This window comes from Microcaecilia unicolor, chromosome 7, assembly GCF_901765095.1.
Source record: "Microcaecilia unicolor chromosome 7, aMicUni1.1, whole genome shotgun sequence".
Taxonomy (NCBI): Eukaryota; Metazoa; Chordata; class Amphibia; order Gymnophiona; family Siphonopidae; genus Microcaecilia; species Microcaecilia unicolor.
Window position 1 is genome coordinate 192855654 of NC_044037.1, and position 16280 is coordinate 192871933.

Below are 16280 nucleotides of genomic sequence, written 5' to 3' on the forward strand. Positions count from 1 at the left end.
GCGCAACTTAATTGTATAACATGTCAATCAGTGCCAATAATGAGCAATTATCGGCACTAACTGCCACTAATTAGAATTTACGTATGCAACTTTCTAAGTGTATTCTGTAACGTGGTGCATGTAAATTCTAATGTGCTGACCTTAAAAGGGGATGTGGCCATGGGAGGGGCATAGGCAGGTTGTGAGCTTTCCTAGAAACTATGTGCATTGTTACAGAATATACCCGATCTGCGCCTCAGTTAGATGTGGGCATTTACACTAGGTTTTGGTTAGCATAAATGGTCACGCCTAAATTTAGTCATGGGTCTGGTTGTTACACGTATTCTATAAACAACGCCTAATGTTACAGAATAGCACTAAGCATGTTTTTTTTCAGCGCCATATATAGAATCTAATCTATAGTGCACAACTGCAAGGAGGGCATTAATGTGGGAGGAGCATGAGCATGTTACCTAGCAACGCGCACAACTTATAGAATGATTGCAAGGCGTACTTAGGCACCCCCACTTATATCTGCCATTGACATAGTATAAGTGACTGCATCTATCACGAGTCATGCCAAAATGGATTTATGTTACTATTCTATAACAGCTTTGGCATATATTTACATTAACATTTTGCACCAGATGAGTAGTTTAAAGATGATCATTGTCTTTCTGATCATTTGTGCAGAAATTGAAATCATGAACAAAACTGAAACAACTTCCACTGAGCATTGCTTCCTCTGATCCCCATGGTGAGTAGTGTTGTTTACTGCAATGAAGGCATTTTAACTACAGTCAAGTGTAAGGTCTGAGAATGCCCCTTTCTTGGCCCTTTGACTGTGATTGACAAGGTTTACACTGTACAACCCGAGCCTATTGCAGATATGATAATATTATAACTGTGGTCAAAGCAGAAGGATTAAACCTGCTGCTTAAAATATACCCTATTTAGTATTAACTACAAATGCATATGTGGATTGGATGATGATATAATTTTGTTCTGTTGGTATGTATTTATGATAATACTAAGTAGAAATAAAAGCATTAGAAATCTACATAAAAGTAAAGTGAAATAAGCAACAGAGCCCTTTGTGTTAGAAACATGAAGAAGGGATCACTTCTTGCTCCTTGTGGAAGATGGTCAGACGAAAAGCAGCAATTCTAAACTACCTTGCCAGCACCAAATTGTCTGTAGTGGAAAAGACTTTTAGCATCCAGGTTTCCTGAGTATTTGATGGCTTCAGCAAAGAGTTTTGCCACCTGTAAAATACAAAGGCAGGTTTCGTTATAGAAAACAATGTTCATAGCAACTGCACTATCAAACTTAGGGGTGACAATCTGTCTAGCTTGGCTTGGAGTCTACGAGAGGAAAAGATACATTTCCCTTAAAGCAAAGGAGTTGATATTCAAAAGAGTTTAACCAGGCAGGAGAGGATTCTGCCCAGTTAAACTGCACTATTCAGTGGTAGTTAACTGGACAGTGCCGCTGAATATCAACTCTAACCAGCCATAGTGAAACCAGCCAGCTGAGGGACAGTCTTGTTTCTTTAAACTGCAAGGGGAGCGATTTTGAATCCTGGAGCCAGCAAGGGAAGGAGCGAGTGAGGATCACTCCTTCCAGGACACTCACCAAACTCCAGGGATAATGTAAGGTAACTTAGGGGAGTGGCTTCCAATTGTGGGAGGAGGGGGACTTCCAGTGGGGATATTTCCGCTTTGGAGATCTTTACCTAGGGAGGGCTTGACTTGGAGAGGACCTATACAGAAGAGGTCTCAGCTATGGGAAGGCAGTTGCATGGGCAGTGAGTGATAGGGGACAGAGTAATTCAGCCATGGCGGCCCCATTAAATGCAGCCAGGGAGCATCTGGCCATGGCTTTGACACCCAGTGCTCCTGGGATGGTAAAATAACCTTAGCTTTTGGCTTGGGTTATTTTTCCAGCTATAATGCAGCTTTTGGTGTTCACCACAAGCTGATTATATAATTTACATGTTTTAAATCTCATTATTATATAACCTGCAGTGACTTGACTAATGCAGCATTACAGTAATAACTTGTGTTAGTGCCCTTTAACACATATTAGGGGGCAAATAACATGGGTTTCTGCTGTAACACAGCTTGATGACTTTCCCCCATAGTGTAACTAAAATCTTTTGAGCCATTTCATGGGTAGGCACATCATTTCCTTCCTGCCACAGTAATGTGGAGCCATCTCAGTATATTACATTACACTGCAGTGAACAATCAAAGAAAAAAAGGGGAAAAAACAGGGTAATCCCCTGGAAGTACAATTATTCATTAGCTAAGAGTAGAATACAACTCCTTGGAGAAGTGAGTGGATATGTAAGGGTTGTTTCCTACTCTCCAGTGAGAACACTGGCTACAGTCTCACATTGCTGTCTGGATGTCTCAACGCCACCTGAAATTAAACATGACCAAAACCGAGCTTCTCATTTTCCCCCCAAATCCACCTCCCCGCTCCCCCCGTTTTCTATTTCTGTTGATGGCTCTCTCATTCTCCCTGTCTCCTCAGCTCGAAACCTTGGGGTCATCTTTGACTCTTCTCTCTCCTTCTCTGCTCATATCCAGCAGATCGCCAAGACCTGTCATTTCTTTCTTTACAACATCCGTAAAATCCGCCCCTTTCTTTCCGAGCACTCTACCAAAACCCTAATCCACACCCTTGTCACCTCTCATTTAGACTACTGCAATCTGCTTCTTGCTGGCCTCCCACTTAGTCACCTCTCCCCTCTCCAATCGGTTCAAAACTCTGCTGCCCGTCTCGTCTTCCGCCAGGGTCGCTTTATTCATACTACCCCTCTCCTCAAGTCGCTTCACTGGCTCCCTATCCGTTTTTGCATTCTGTTCAAAGTTCTTCTACTAACCTATAAATGTACTCACTCTGCTGCTCCCCAGTATCTCTCCACACTCGTCTTTCCCTACACCCCTTCCCGTGCACTCCGCTCCATGGATAAATCCTTCTTATCTGTTCCCTTCTCCACTACTGCCAACTCCAGACTTTGCGCCTTCTGTCTCGCTGCACCCTACGCCTGGAATAAACTTCCTGAGCCCCTACGTCTTGCCCCATCCTTGGCCACCTTTAAATCTAGACTGAAAGCCCACCTCTTTAACATTGCTTTTGACTCGTAACCACTTGTAACCACTCACCTCCACCTACCCTCCTCTCCTCCTTCCTGTACACATTAATTGATTTGAATTGCTTACTTTATTTTTGTCTGTTAGATTGTAAGCTCTTTGAGCAGGGACTGTCTTTCTTCTATGTTTGTGCAGCGCTGCATACGCCTTGTAGCGCTATAAAAATGCTAAATAGTAGTAGTAGTATAGTTAAGTAACTTGGCTTTCTCCAGGAACATATAGGATATCAAGTCCTCACAGAATGGGACTTTACCTACAGGCTGTCTTCTCAACATAAAAATGGGGAAAGCAGTAACAAGGCATTAGAACAGGCAGACCCCAACATATTTTTCATGGAAAGTAGTCCTTTCCATTATATATATATATATATATATATAGAGAGAGAGAGAGAGAGAGAGAGAGAGAGAGAGAGAGAGAGATGGAAGGAAGCCTGGAACAGAAAAGAAATGGTTGTATTCTAATCAAAGAAAACAAAAGTGAAGACTGCCCCACACAAAAGTATCATCAGCATCAAAGAAGTAGCTGTTTTCCTTTTCTGAGATGCTGTATTTGTCTGATCTTTCATCAGGTAGGTTAAGACAACATTGTGATCCCATGATACTGCAGGAGGCTCAATGGGAGGCTTCAATAGAAACAAGCCCTACACGAATCAAGCACCTTCTACATGATGGTGATAAGTGCAAATTGCACTAAGGTGTACCCTAATGGAGTTGGTTTTCAAACCTGACTTAGACAGATGTAGAAGGTATTTTAGGTCTTCATGGAATAGCAGACATACAGTACCTGGAAATTAGTGATGAGAGCAATTCCTGAGTCAACAGCTGTTCTACGAATAATATAGTTGTCCTGGATAAACTTGGTGTTATTGTTGGGGAGGTTTATTACCATGTCAATTTTCCCGTCTTTTATCAATCTGAAAAAAATATGATGGAATATGTTGTATTTGCATCTAGAAATCATGAATTCTGTTGAAATTATCAGTGACATAGGGATAGCAGAAAAGAGTACAATGCTCTAATTGCTTATTAGATGAGACAGATAATCTGTTAGAAAAGTCATGTAAGTCGCTGTTTGGTGAACTTGCATGAAAAGTTGAACAAAATTTCTTTTTTAAACAATTTACCAGGTACCATATCTTGAGAAGGAATCAACTAGGTATATACTATACACAAATACTCAAATCCTGTGGTTTATGGTGGGCAGTCTTCTACTGCCACACTAGCTTTGCAAGTTGGCATACTTCACACCAGTGGTGTACCAAGGGGGGGCGGTGGGGGCGGTCCACCCCGGGTGCACGCCGCTTGGGGGGGTGCCGCGCGCCGGTCAGCATCGTTTGTTTCTATGCTCCCTCTGCCCCGGAACAGGTTACTTCCTGTTCCGGGGCAGAGGGAGCATGAAAATGAACGACGCTGACCGGCGCGCGGCACCTCCCCAGCGGCATGCACCCAGGGGGAGGGTTTCTTTCGCCGGGGGGTGTCCTTTCACCGGGGGGGTGTCCTTTCGCTGGGGGGGGCACGCTGCACAGGGGGGGGGGTGCTGCACCCGGGGGGGTGGGGCGCATCGGCGATCCGCCCTGGGTGTCAGCGCCCCTAGGAACGCCACTGCTTCATATCTACCTGGATGATGCCAGACTATCAAATACAGAACTGTATAGCTAAATATTTTTCTACAGACAATAAAACAGAGGGAAGTCCACAAGAAAGCTCATGCCTATCGTGATCACACATGTGGCATCAAAAATCTGTGTCCTCATAAACTTACTTATTGATGGAGGCTAAGTTGGGGTTCTGTGCCTCTTGGGTTGGCCATGCTACAGGGGTGGCAGGAACATCATTGGCATTGAGCCAAGCTGCAGTAGCATCTGTGGCATAAAGCTGCATTAAAGGAACAAGATGTATGTTATTTGTATTTGATTCTTTTTTTAATTGGAGCATACAGAAAAAGCTGTCTAGTAAAGACCCTGGCTATTCAGAATATTGCTTTATGAAGCCAGAGTTATCACAAGTAATGGAAAAGAAGGGTGACCATTCATGGAGCCAAGACACAAAGGGGAAAAGTCAGTCTATAAGTCAGCAAACACATGAGCCCAACAAGGAAAGAGGTACTAAATAATGTCTGCCTGGTGATTTCATTTTGTTCAGTGTCTGTCCTGTAGGTGCCATATGTGATTGCTGGCCCCAGCAAACTGACCATTTGTTTACAGTTTTAAGTTTATTAATATGGGGTCATTCTTTTGGCTCAATGGCAGTGCTACCCACTGTAATACAAAGGACCTGGGTTTGATTCCCAGGTCATTGTTTACCGCCTCAGGGATGGGGCCAGTCTCAACCATTGCTCTTAAGTGGCACCTGCTGTCTTGATTCAAAGCCCATGATTTACACATTCTGAAGGGAAATGTGGAACATCTTATGGCCATTTCCATTGCTGCAATGGTCAGGCTAAAGTACTTGACAAAGGACATAAAAATAGGGGCAAATCCATAGATAATTGAATGTTAAGGCTCATGTGACCATAGCTCAACATAGAGAGTACTTCTAGTTGTGCTGTAAATCCAGTGAAGGATGGGGAAACTGCTGATCAAACAACAAATAGGACCCAGTATTTAACTTTCAGTCAGCAAGCTGTCCAAGAATATTCAGTGGCACTTACCTGGATAGTGTTGCTGAATATCCCCTCTCACTGCCACAGCACTATCTGGATATTGCAGGACAGAGTCAGGGCAGACCCAGTAGTTAACCAGGTTGTGGCAATATCCAGCCCACTATCCAATTAGTTAATAGGTTAACAGGCTAAATATTGGGAATTCCCAATCACCCCCTTTCCAAAAACACCCACCAAGAACATTCCACCCCTCCTAATTTTCCTCCCAAAGGCATGACCCCTTTCAAACTACTCCAAGAGCATCCCCCTCTCAAGCCTTCCAAAAGTGACCCCCCCCCCAAGAGCAAGCTCCATCCTGAATCCCTCCCAAAGAACCCCTGTAAGGCCCTTTTACTAAGCTGCGGGGAAAAGGGCTCTGTGGTAGCGGCGGGGGCTGTCTTTCCCGTGTGCCAGGGCCCTTTTAACCATAGCAGGTAAAATGTCTCCCCCCCCAAAAAATGGCCACATGTTAAGATAACCCTTATCACATGGCCATGTGGCGGGGAGCACTTACCGCCACTCACTGAGGTGGCAGTAAGGGCTCTCGTGGTAACCCAGCGCTATCCGGGCAGCGCACAGTGATGCCCGATTACTACTGGTTTAGTTCTGCACTACAGGAAAAAAAAATTCCAGAGTGCCGGAAATGGCACACACTCCAGCCAGAACTCCCGGCAGCGGTAGTTCCGGAATAAAGAGCTGTAAGCCCGTGTTGGGCTTACCGCCGCTTTATAAAAGACCCCCTAGATATTCTAATTGTAATTTCAATTGCTCTCACTTTTCTGCAGGCAAATCCTATGCCCTAGATGATACAATGATTCCAATAGCAACAGTACAATATAAACCAAATGCAGTATCATAAAAAAGAGCATAAATAGAAAATACATCAACAGAAAAACCCTTTCTATAATCTTTCCCTCCAGCGCTCTCTCCAGAGGGCTGAAATAGACTGCATAACAAAACTAATAATAGCTTCAAACACTCCCTTCCAAAACCAGTATAGTAATAACACCAGTAAACATAATAAATGTAAATCCCAGGCAAGTCCAATATAGTATCCTAATTAATTATCCCCTCCCTGACTCTTTTCTACCCCTTCCTTAAAAAAAAATTGGACCAAATAGTGGAGCGTTCCTATGAAATCAAATTGTGATTCTCAAACTTGCAGTCAGTGTACTTTTATGTATTTGTTGTTCTGGAGGTAAGTTTTCAATAAGCCATCTAACTGACAAAGTACATGCATATTTTTCAACCTACTCAATCCTACCTAACCAGAAACAAACTGGGCAAGTACCTTTTATTTGAAGAGAAGAAAGTTAACAGAAAAAAATGCATGTACCTTACATCAGTTTGAGAAGGAGCAGAGAATATGCAGACTGAGTTTGTGCATATATTTTTTAAATTTCAGTGTACGTGCATAGTTTCTCCCTACCCAGGTTGTGTCCCCAGGAGCACATCTTTCTTTTATATGGCTCCCAGTATATATGTGAAAGTGTGTGGTTATTTTTAGCTCATTGAAAGTCAACTGAGAAAGATTCAGGGATCCTTTTATGAAGCTGTGGCAAAAGGGGGCGGGGCCTGCACTGGCATTGGTGCGTGTTTTTTTACACGCGCCGAGACCCCCCTTTTACCACAGCAGGTAAAATACAGGTCTTTGGGGTTTTTTCAAGAAATGGCCATGCGGTAAGTGAAGCACTTGCCACATGGCCATTTCAGGGGGGAGCACTTACCTCCACCCATTGAAGCGGACATAAGGCTTTCTGAGCTAACCCAGCAGTAACCGGGCAGCGCAGCACTGCCCAATTACCACCAGGTACACATCAAACACTACAAAAATTAAAATATTTTTGCAGCACCAGAAGTGGTGCACGCTTGGGGAGGAAATTACCGCTCGGCTGCTGCAGTAGCCCAGCGGTACTTCCCTTTTAGTGAGCGGTAAGCCTGCATTAGACTTACCGCCGCTTCACAAAAGGGGCCCTCAGCCATTCTACATAAGTAATGTCCAATTTTATCTGCAGAGTTCCCAACTCAAATTTTGAAAATGTATCCCATAAAGTTGGCAGTAGAGCAATCTAGAGCCCCAATTGAACACTGTGTGTTTTCCTTGCTTTACTCTTGTTTTCTTCTTTTGTTTTGTTTTAGCTTTGTGCATATGACTTTGACCCTGCTTAACTGCTCTACAATACAGTTTGAAACAGAAGGAAAGAATATTTAAACAAAACAAGCAAACAAACAAACAAAATAATCAACCAACCTTGTATCCATCTTCTAAAAATTGCTGGGCTGTGCCAAGGAACTGAGGCCTGAATGAATGCTGGCAGAAAGAAAGAACAGAGAATGTTACTACTTGCCACTGTAGGGGTCAACTCTAACAGGTTTATCTTGTATGCATGGATTTACAGTTTTGATTTTCCTAAATTTTTGTACAGAGGGGTATTTTCGATATGACATCCAAATCCAATTTGGGACATTTTGCAAAAAAACATCCAAAAATCTGGTGCCAAACATGGCCATTGTCAAACTAAAAAAACACCTATTTTTGATGTTGTAGTGCTCAGTGTGTCTTTCTTTTAGGACCATTTTCACACAAAAAAACGTCCAAGGGAAAAACGCACAAAAACAAACCATTGGGATGTCTAGGGGCCAGCAGTCATACTAGACTGACCACGCAGACATCCCAGCAGAGCAGTGAAGCAGCCTAGGAGGCACTGTAGTGAACTTCACATAAAAGGTCCCAGGTACACATCACATCATAACCCCCTTATATTGTACGGTTAGCCCTCTAGGAATAGCAAAAAATGTACGGTGCCCAGCTGTACACCACTACAATAGCCCTTATGCCTGCAAGTGTCATATCTCTATCCCTCTGAGTAGGCAAAACCAGGAAAGAACAATTCTATAAAAACATAGCTGGACATGATACTTTAAATGTTATATTATATTACCAGTATATTTGTTTATGTATTAGGGTGAACAGTGTACATCAGGGACAGTCTGGACATAAGCAATATACACATACACACACACTACATAATGAGAACAATTTACAAATGCTAATTTCCGACCCTCTATAAAGATAAAAGTACTGATTACTCATCTTCTCTGTGGATAACAATAGGAACTCATGGTTCTTTGTGTGCCTGTCAAGACCTATTGCTATGCTTTGATTGCAGCTACTATTTGCCACCCCCCAGAAGCCGCTACCCTAGCCAACTGCCTAGTTTGCCTGATGGTTAAGCTGTTCCTCATAATAATCCCCCCTGAATGAAGGAAATCTAAGGAATATTCACAGTCCATGCGATAGCCCTCTTCCACATGGCTATATCTTGAAGAATCCCCTTACAGGTTAAAAAAATTCATTTAGATTATAAAAACAAATATTTTAAATTCTATGGAATTTGGATTGGTAAAAGCCTTTTCAGAAACTAGCCTGCTTCCTTTTCTCAAATTAGGAAGGACAAATATACAACATAACAGTATTGACATATCCCCAGAACGTGAGCTGCTGAAAACCTTCCAGTCAGGGGCGCTGATTTTCACCACAGTGCTATAAACTTCTATCAAACAAGTATTGAACATTTGTGACACATAAAACAGCTACCCGGCCAAAAGAAATTACAGCTGTCAGCATGCATCAGAGCAGCCCTGAGATTTAAAAGCTGATTGAAGCAGCCTGCCCAAGAAAGCATTTGTTACCAAGGGTGAAAAGTATGAAGCACATTTACGGAACTGGAAGGCACTTATTTAGTGAGAGCAGTGTAGTCTTAGAGACTGAGTAAGGTTTTATGTTCTCTGTCATTCACCTAAGGTTAATGTGTGCAAGTCAAGCAACTTTGGCAAAAAAAAAAAAATAAATAACCAGCTTGTGCCTAGACCTTGCTCCATCAGTTATGGGCTTCTCTTGATTTAAAGCCCAGCTCAAGGCAGTCAACTCTCTTTCTGTCCTACTGAACTTTGATTTTGGAGAGTTCACACTAGGAAGAATATGGGTTAATGGCACTGCAAAATCCTCTACTGATGAGAGATCCATGCTTTTGATAGAGTCATGAATGGGAATCAGTTCATAGATTCAATATTCAGAGCAGAAAACTCTGAGCTAAATGATGAAATTGTAGATCTTTTCCTCTTTATTCATGTTTTGCTATGTGTTAAAGTGTAGGCTTGCAATAGTTTAAGTGTAGGCTTAATGCTGACTTCTCCAGTAGTAACACAAGTGAACCAGGAAGTCATTACAGCGTCACACAATTGATGCAATGGACTGATCTGTGTTAGCTACAAATCATCGTTTTGATGTTTATTTATTTCAAATATTTCTATCCCGCTCCATCTAAAGTTCTGGGCGGGTCATAGAAAAACATTCATAATAAATAGAAATAACAAACATAAAAACAATACACTATACAATTCAAATAGATATATCTTTCATTTAAAAAATCATGTACACATATCTACATGTGATAGCTTATGAGAAAAAGGATGAATAAAACTAAATTACATATAACAGCAAGATCTGTATCTCAAAGCTCTTCTGCACTTGCTGTGTTACATTGTGAGAATAAAAGATGAGAAGGGGATTCCAAACAACTATTTGTAAGTCACAATTCTGAACCATAATGAAAAAATGCAAAACAAAAAAAAAATCATATGTAAGCCAAACTTCATCCAGTTACAGCATTGCGTATACATTTTCCTGCATTTAGAAATCAAGCATTGGATAGAGAAGGTTCATACACCTTTTATCTTTGTTGCTTGCCCAGTTTTTACCTAGTGAATTATATACTTTGTTGATTATTATTTCTGTGATTGCATGTTTTCTTGTATATCACTAGTTTGTGAAAGCATGCATTCTATCTGCCCGTTTCAATGCTTTCATGCTTACACTAAACCTGTTCTTACAACATCCTAAAGAAACTCTTTAGTAATCATCATCTGCTGCAGCACATCAACACTGTTTCAATTAATTTTTATATTGATTTTTCTGAAATCTTGCAGGACACTGGCCTTATTAAAAACACAGCAGATATATCACATGTGGGCCATCAATTCCTTTTATGCAAGGCCAAAGTAATATAATGTACTATAATCAATCTTTCAGAAGTAATTCATTCCTTCAGCAAGCCAAAATAGGGTGACCAGCTGACTCTGAGTACACCATGTTTTATCTTTTTTTTTTTTTTGGTTTGTCATCTGAAAGCCATCCTCAGAGCTGTAATCCTGCTTCTTCTGTTATTGTTTCATTTGTTTATTTAGATTTAGTTCCTTAATTGATTTCGAATAGGACTTGAAAAAAAGACAGCACAACAAAATAGTCCCACTGAATTTGTATGTCAGTACTTTGACGGTGATCCAAACCTTCGACTCCGACTCTTCAATTTTTTCTACTGTCCGACTCCAGCTCCGACTCCAACTCCTATTGATATTAGGCTTCCAATTTTTTGTTCTGGATCTAAAGTACTGGTAAATTATAAGTTATAGATAGATAGATAGATAGATAGATAGATAGATAGATAGATAGATAGATAGATAGATAGATTCCCCCAATACATTGTGGATTACTAGAACTGATGAGCGACCTCTTCTAAGTCGCCGGGGGGAGGGACTGAGTTGTAGGGGTAGTGAAGAACCCAGCCCAAGGGGGAGTGTTTGTGGAGTTAGACGGACAGTAGATGTCATAGCTGGAGTGGAGTTAAGATTAATAAAAACTGTTGCTTTGGAGAGCACATGGTCTTTGGTTGCCTTCACCCCCCCCCCCCCCCCCCACCAGGACCCATGAGGAGAGGGGATATCCTGGACAGGCCCAATAACCTAAGGCTGATAAAGAGGAGGTTTTTACCAATAAAAGCATTAACTGGATTGTGAGGAGTGCTCCAGGTGGGTAGAAAAGGTTAACCCAGCCTGGCAGCAGAACAGGAAAGAGCCTATTCGGAGCTAGAGGCAACAGCTCATGGAAGTGTTTCTCTGGAGGAGAGAACAGACAGGGAGGTCTGATCTTGAGCGGGTCCAGCAGCTGGATAAAACCCAGTGGAACAGCTTGCTGCAAGTAGCACTGCAAGCAAAGCCTTGAATTGTTCTGCCAGAAAGGATGGGTATTGGCCTGGTGGTGCTATAAATATGTAAATACCTTAGGATTTATAAAGAGACTATTAACTAAATAGATAAGATTTACACTGAGAGTCTTGGGACTGGCACAAAGACCTCTTTCAGCATTTTGAACTGTTTGATATCCAGTGAGTGACCTGTAACAAAAAATTATGAAGTTTGGATATCTGCCTGTTGCAGTGTTCCAGTGAAGTTATGTTTGCATAAAATATAAATCCTGAAATGGACAATATGTTTGGAGTGAGAGTAAAGTTATTTTGCTCCCAGACATAAAGAAAATAATAAATGTGTGGCTTAAAACTGTACGGCCTACCGGAATTATTCTGACCCCGGCCTGCGCCCAGCTTACTTGAAACACAACTTTGTTTGTGGCCCAAGTGTAGATAGATAGATAAATAGATCTCTTTATCCTGGTTCTAAAGTACTGGTAAATATTTACCAATACTTTAGAACCATGACAAAGATATATATAAATGTAAGTGCAACATTATTGGTTCTCTGAAACGCTAAAGGACCTTCATATGCACAATATTCCAATTTAAGAAACTTCTAGAGTTTTGTTTACTTTTCTCTAGGTTTGGCGCCATCAAATGTATTACCTATGTGTAAGAATTGCATCTCCAATTTGTCCTTGGAGAATGAACTGAAGACCAGATGTGAAGAAGGAAACTGTTAGGTCAAAAATCACAACCTACAGTTCTAACATCAAATGTATATTATCATGGTGCCACCAAATATGCCAATGAATCCAAGCAAAAAGATATGATTAAACAAATCATATCAGTCTACTGAAGGATGCAATAAGACAGTGTTTCTCAAGGCCGGTCCTGGAGTACCCCTTGCCAGTCAGGTTTTGAGGATATCCACAATGAAAGAGATTTGCATATAATGGAGGCAGTGTATGCAAATCAAGTTCATGCATATTCATTGTGGATATCCTGAAAACTTGACTGGCAAGGGGGTACTTGGGAAACACTGAAATAAGACACTTGCAATCTTGAAGTTTACATCTATGATTGTATTTATGTCTATATTTGGTCATTTTACTATTGTTATGCTGTTAAAATTGTAAGTTATGTCATGTTGTACCTACTGAACACACCTTGGGTGAATTCTTATCGAACTAACTTGCAATATTCTTTGGACCTGTTTTCTAGAGTTTTATTTCATTTGTTAAAGCAAGAAGGGTACCTGGATTCCAACGAGAACTCCTTTCTGTGGTGGTTTAAATCCAGTGGAAAGCATTGCTTTCAGGAAGGCTGTGTAGATATTCTCTCCAAAACAGGCTACCTATTTGTAGCAAAAAGAGAGAAAGACAGATTCTGAGAATTATTGTGCCACTACTATTTCACACGGAGTAGAAATCAAGGGCCTAATATTCAAAATCGCTTATACTTTCTGCACTGGTGATGAACATGTATATATATATATTTTTTTAAACCCAGCTACATTATGAAGACATTTTTATAACTGTGCGGCTATATAGAGGTATTCAGAGGGCATTTGATTGGCAAATATTCTCTAAAAGAAAGTAGGCACCTATTTTCTTTATTAGAATACTAATAAAATTGGTTAGATATGTGCTTAATACAAAAATGGAAAGTTTCAATAAGCTTTAATACAGAATAATAACTAATAATAAACAAATTATAGACATTTTAATACAAAATATTTTATTACACATCAAAAAACATGATTTAAAAAGTGCACTAAAACCCCTTAAATTCACACTGACATTTCCTTAGTCCATTACTGGATATTCCAAGAAATCTTAGTAATAGTTCCTGCATATGTCCACTAGTTATTCATCATGCAGGTATATCACCCATACTGTATTCAATTCTATTCTTCCACGATGATGAATAATTATAATTCGCTCACAGTCTATGTGAATTTAAGGGGGTTTAGTGCACTTTTTAAATCATGTTTTTGGATGTGTAATAAAATGTATTTGTATTGAAATAAGTTTGTAATTTGTTTATTATTAGTTATTATTCTGTATTGAAATTTATTTAAACTTTCTATTTTTGTATTAACTACTATGTGAGAAAGTTATTAGAATTGTTTGGATTCCTATTTTTGTATTGTAAATATGTGCTTAGCCATGAGTACTTATACCAGACATCAAGCTGGACTGTGTATGCTTATGTTGCAGAGATACAGGTACAACTTATAGTATAGTACAGTCTCAATTAACCAATGTAAATGTGACCTACCCATTCCTGGATAAGTGAAAAGGCGGATAATACGGAAAACAATGCATAAACCCCTCAAACAATGCATAAACAAAGGCACAGAGTTCCCAATTTTCAAAAAAATTGGTTATTTTCAACCCTATAGCACATTCTGCACCGTGATTGAGGCATTAAAATATAATTACTGTACATGTGCTTGTTCTAATACAAAGATTTTTAATAGAAATAAATGCAATGATGTTACCAGGGGTCTGTCGGATATGCCGGATGGTCGGATTAGCTAAGGTTAGATAATGGAAAATGTACTGTATTCTGTAAGTTACATGTAAAACTTTGTGTCCCATCCATACATATGCCCACCTGCAAACTACATGCTATCAGAGATATACATGTATAGAATATTTAGGCATGTATCTGGCATGTACATGCATATGTGCACACATACATGGATATATGCTAGTATTCTAAACATTAGCACATATAACTTTATAAACTAGGTGCTAACATTTGTGTGTACATTATGCACATAAATGTTTATGCTAGCATGCCACCTAAAGTGCTATTCTGCAAATACCTACTCAACTTAAATAGTGCGTATTTGCAAGGAGGGCGCACAAAGGGGCAGACTATGGGTATGACATAGTTAGGACTCATGCATTCCTGTTACATTTACCCCAAAATTCTATAAATAGCGCCTTAAGTTACATGTGCTAATTTGGCTGCATGGCCAAATTGCATGCACAACTTAATTGCTTAACAAGCCAATCCGCACTGATAATTGTTACTTAACAACCAATTAGCAGCACTATTTGGTTTTAATTAGAATTTATGTGCACTACTTTCTAGGTGTATTCTAGAACACAGTGTGCGTAAATTCTAATGCATGCAGACAAAAAGGGGGCATGGATATGGGCATGGAATGGGTGGGTTGTGGGCATTTCAAAAACCTATGCACACTATTATGGAATACACCTGATCTGCATCAAACTTAGGCGCAGGTATTTAGGCCTGGTTTTAGGGGGCCTAAATGGGTGTGCCTACATGCACATATTCTATAAACTACACCTAACTTTAGGAATAGTTTATAGAATCACACTAAGCACGTGGTTTCTCGGTACCAATTTTTAAGGTTCCATTTACAGAATTTGGCCCTTAAACATTAACGCTTAACTCCAGCTCTATGGCTGGCATAACTGATTGTGTAGACTTAGACACATTCAGTCTTCCTGCTATGGGATCTCATAGCAGGAAGATTGAACGTGTCTAAGCCTACTGGTCACCCACGCCTTGAGACAGCTACCTACAGCGAAACTCTGGCCAAAGTCGGTGTGATGGAACTGACCATACACACATTGTTTTCTTACCTGCACTTTGAAGTTTAAGTTAAGTAGTCTTTTACTTCTTTTTGTGAATCCATCTATAGTCAGTTCTGTGAAGCTTAGCATTTGTTTTAAAGAACTTCAGGGTTTTTTATGCCAGTGATGAGAAATAACCCATTGATTTTCCTCAACTCTTGTTTTTGAAAACATTTATCTGGGTTGGAGGCTGGGTTGGTTTCAGAGGTTTTTTCCCTGTTCCTATTTAAAGCTCAATGCACTTCACAAAACCATAGTTTCTTTAAAGTACTATTTGCCACCATTTTAGAGAGATTGTTGTGTTGTATAGTATCAAGAACTCTCTATTCCTTGTTGTGAAATGTTAGGCTTATTAACAGCTGATTACGCTAGTATCCTATAAAGAACATAGGCGCCTGAATTCTTTTACAGAATAAGCTCCTACAAGGTACCTTCCAGAGGAATGCAGGAACCTATTTTCCTCTATAGAATACAATCATAATCAGGACTTAACATGCCTAATTTCAGCAATGTACATTTACATCAGCTCCCAGGTTGGGGTAAATGTAAGTGGCTACATTTTAACTGTAATTTTTGGCTGCTTGTTCATGACAACCGAGAAGGATCAGGAGTGCTATCTACAGAAAGATGCCCTGCTGTCTGGGACCCTGAAGTAGTTAAGCAAAACGCTAGCCACCATTGGTCCAAGGGCTGGTGGAAAGCTAGAAGAATTCGGCTTGATTCTTATCCTGCATAACAAGAGTCTTTCAGAAATAAGTGTTTTTCCATATTTGTATCAATAACCAATAATGGACATTGAATGCTAAAAGACAGCAAGGATTGAATTATATTGAGAAAAATGTTAAAAATTGATA

The 16280-nt window shown here is 40.2% G+C and overlaps 1 protein-coding gene across 1 annotated transcript in view; it reads right to left on the minus strand.

Moving 5' to 3' along the window:
- Positions 1–401: 401 nt before the first annotated feature.
- The window catches only part of CPS1 (carbamoyl-phosphate synthase 1), a 205760-nt gene continuing 189881 nt past the window's right edge, over positions 402–16280 (minus strand). Inside the window, exons 35-39 of the mRNA XM_030209032.1 lie at positions 13068–13166; positions 8032–8091; positions 4902–5014; positions 3924–4053; positions 402–1244 (exon numbers count right to left, since the gene is read on the minus strand). Of these exons, the coding sequence (XP_030064892.1) occupies positions 1146–1244; positions 3924–4053; positions 4902–5014; positions 8032–8091; positions 13068–13166 (501 nt within the window). The 3' untranslated portion in view covers positions 402–1145. The remainder of the gene's footprint in view (positions 1245–3923; positions 4054–4901; positions 5015–8031; positions 8092–13067; positions 13167–16280) is intronic.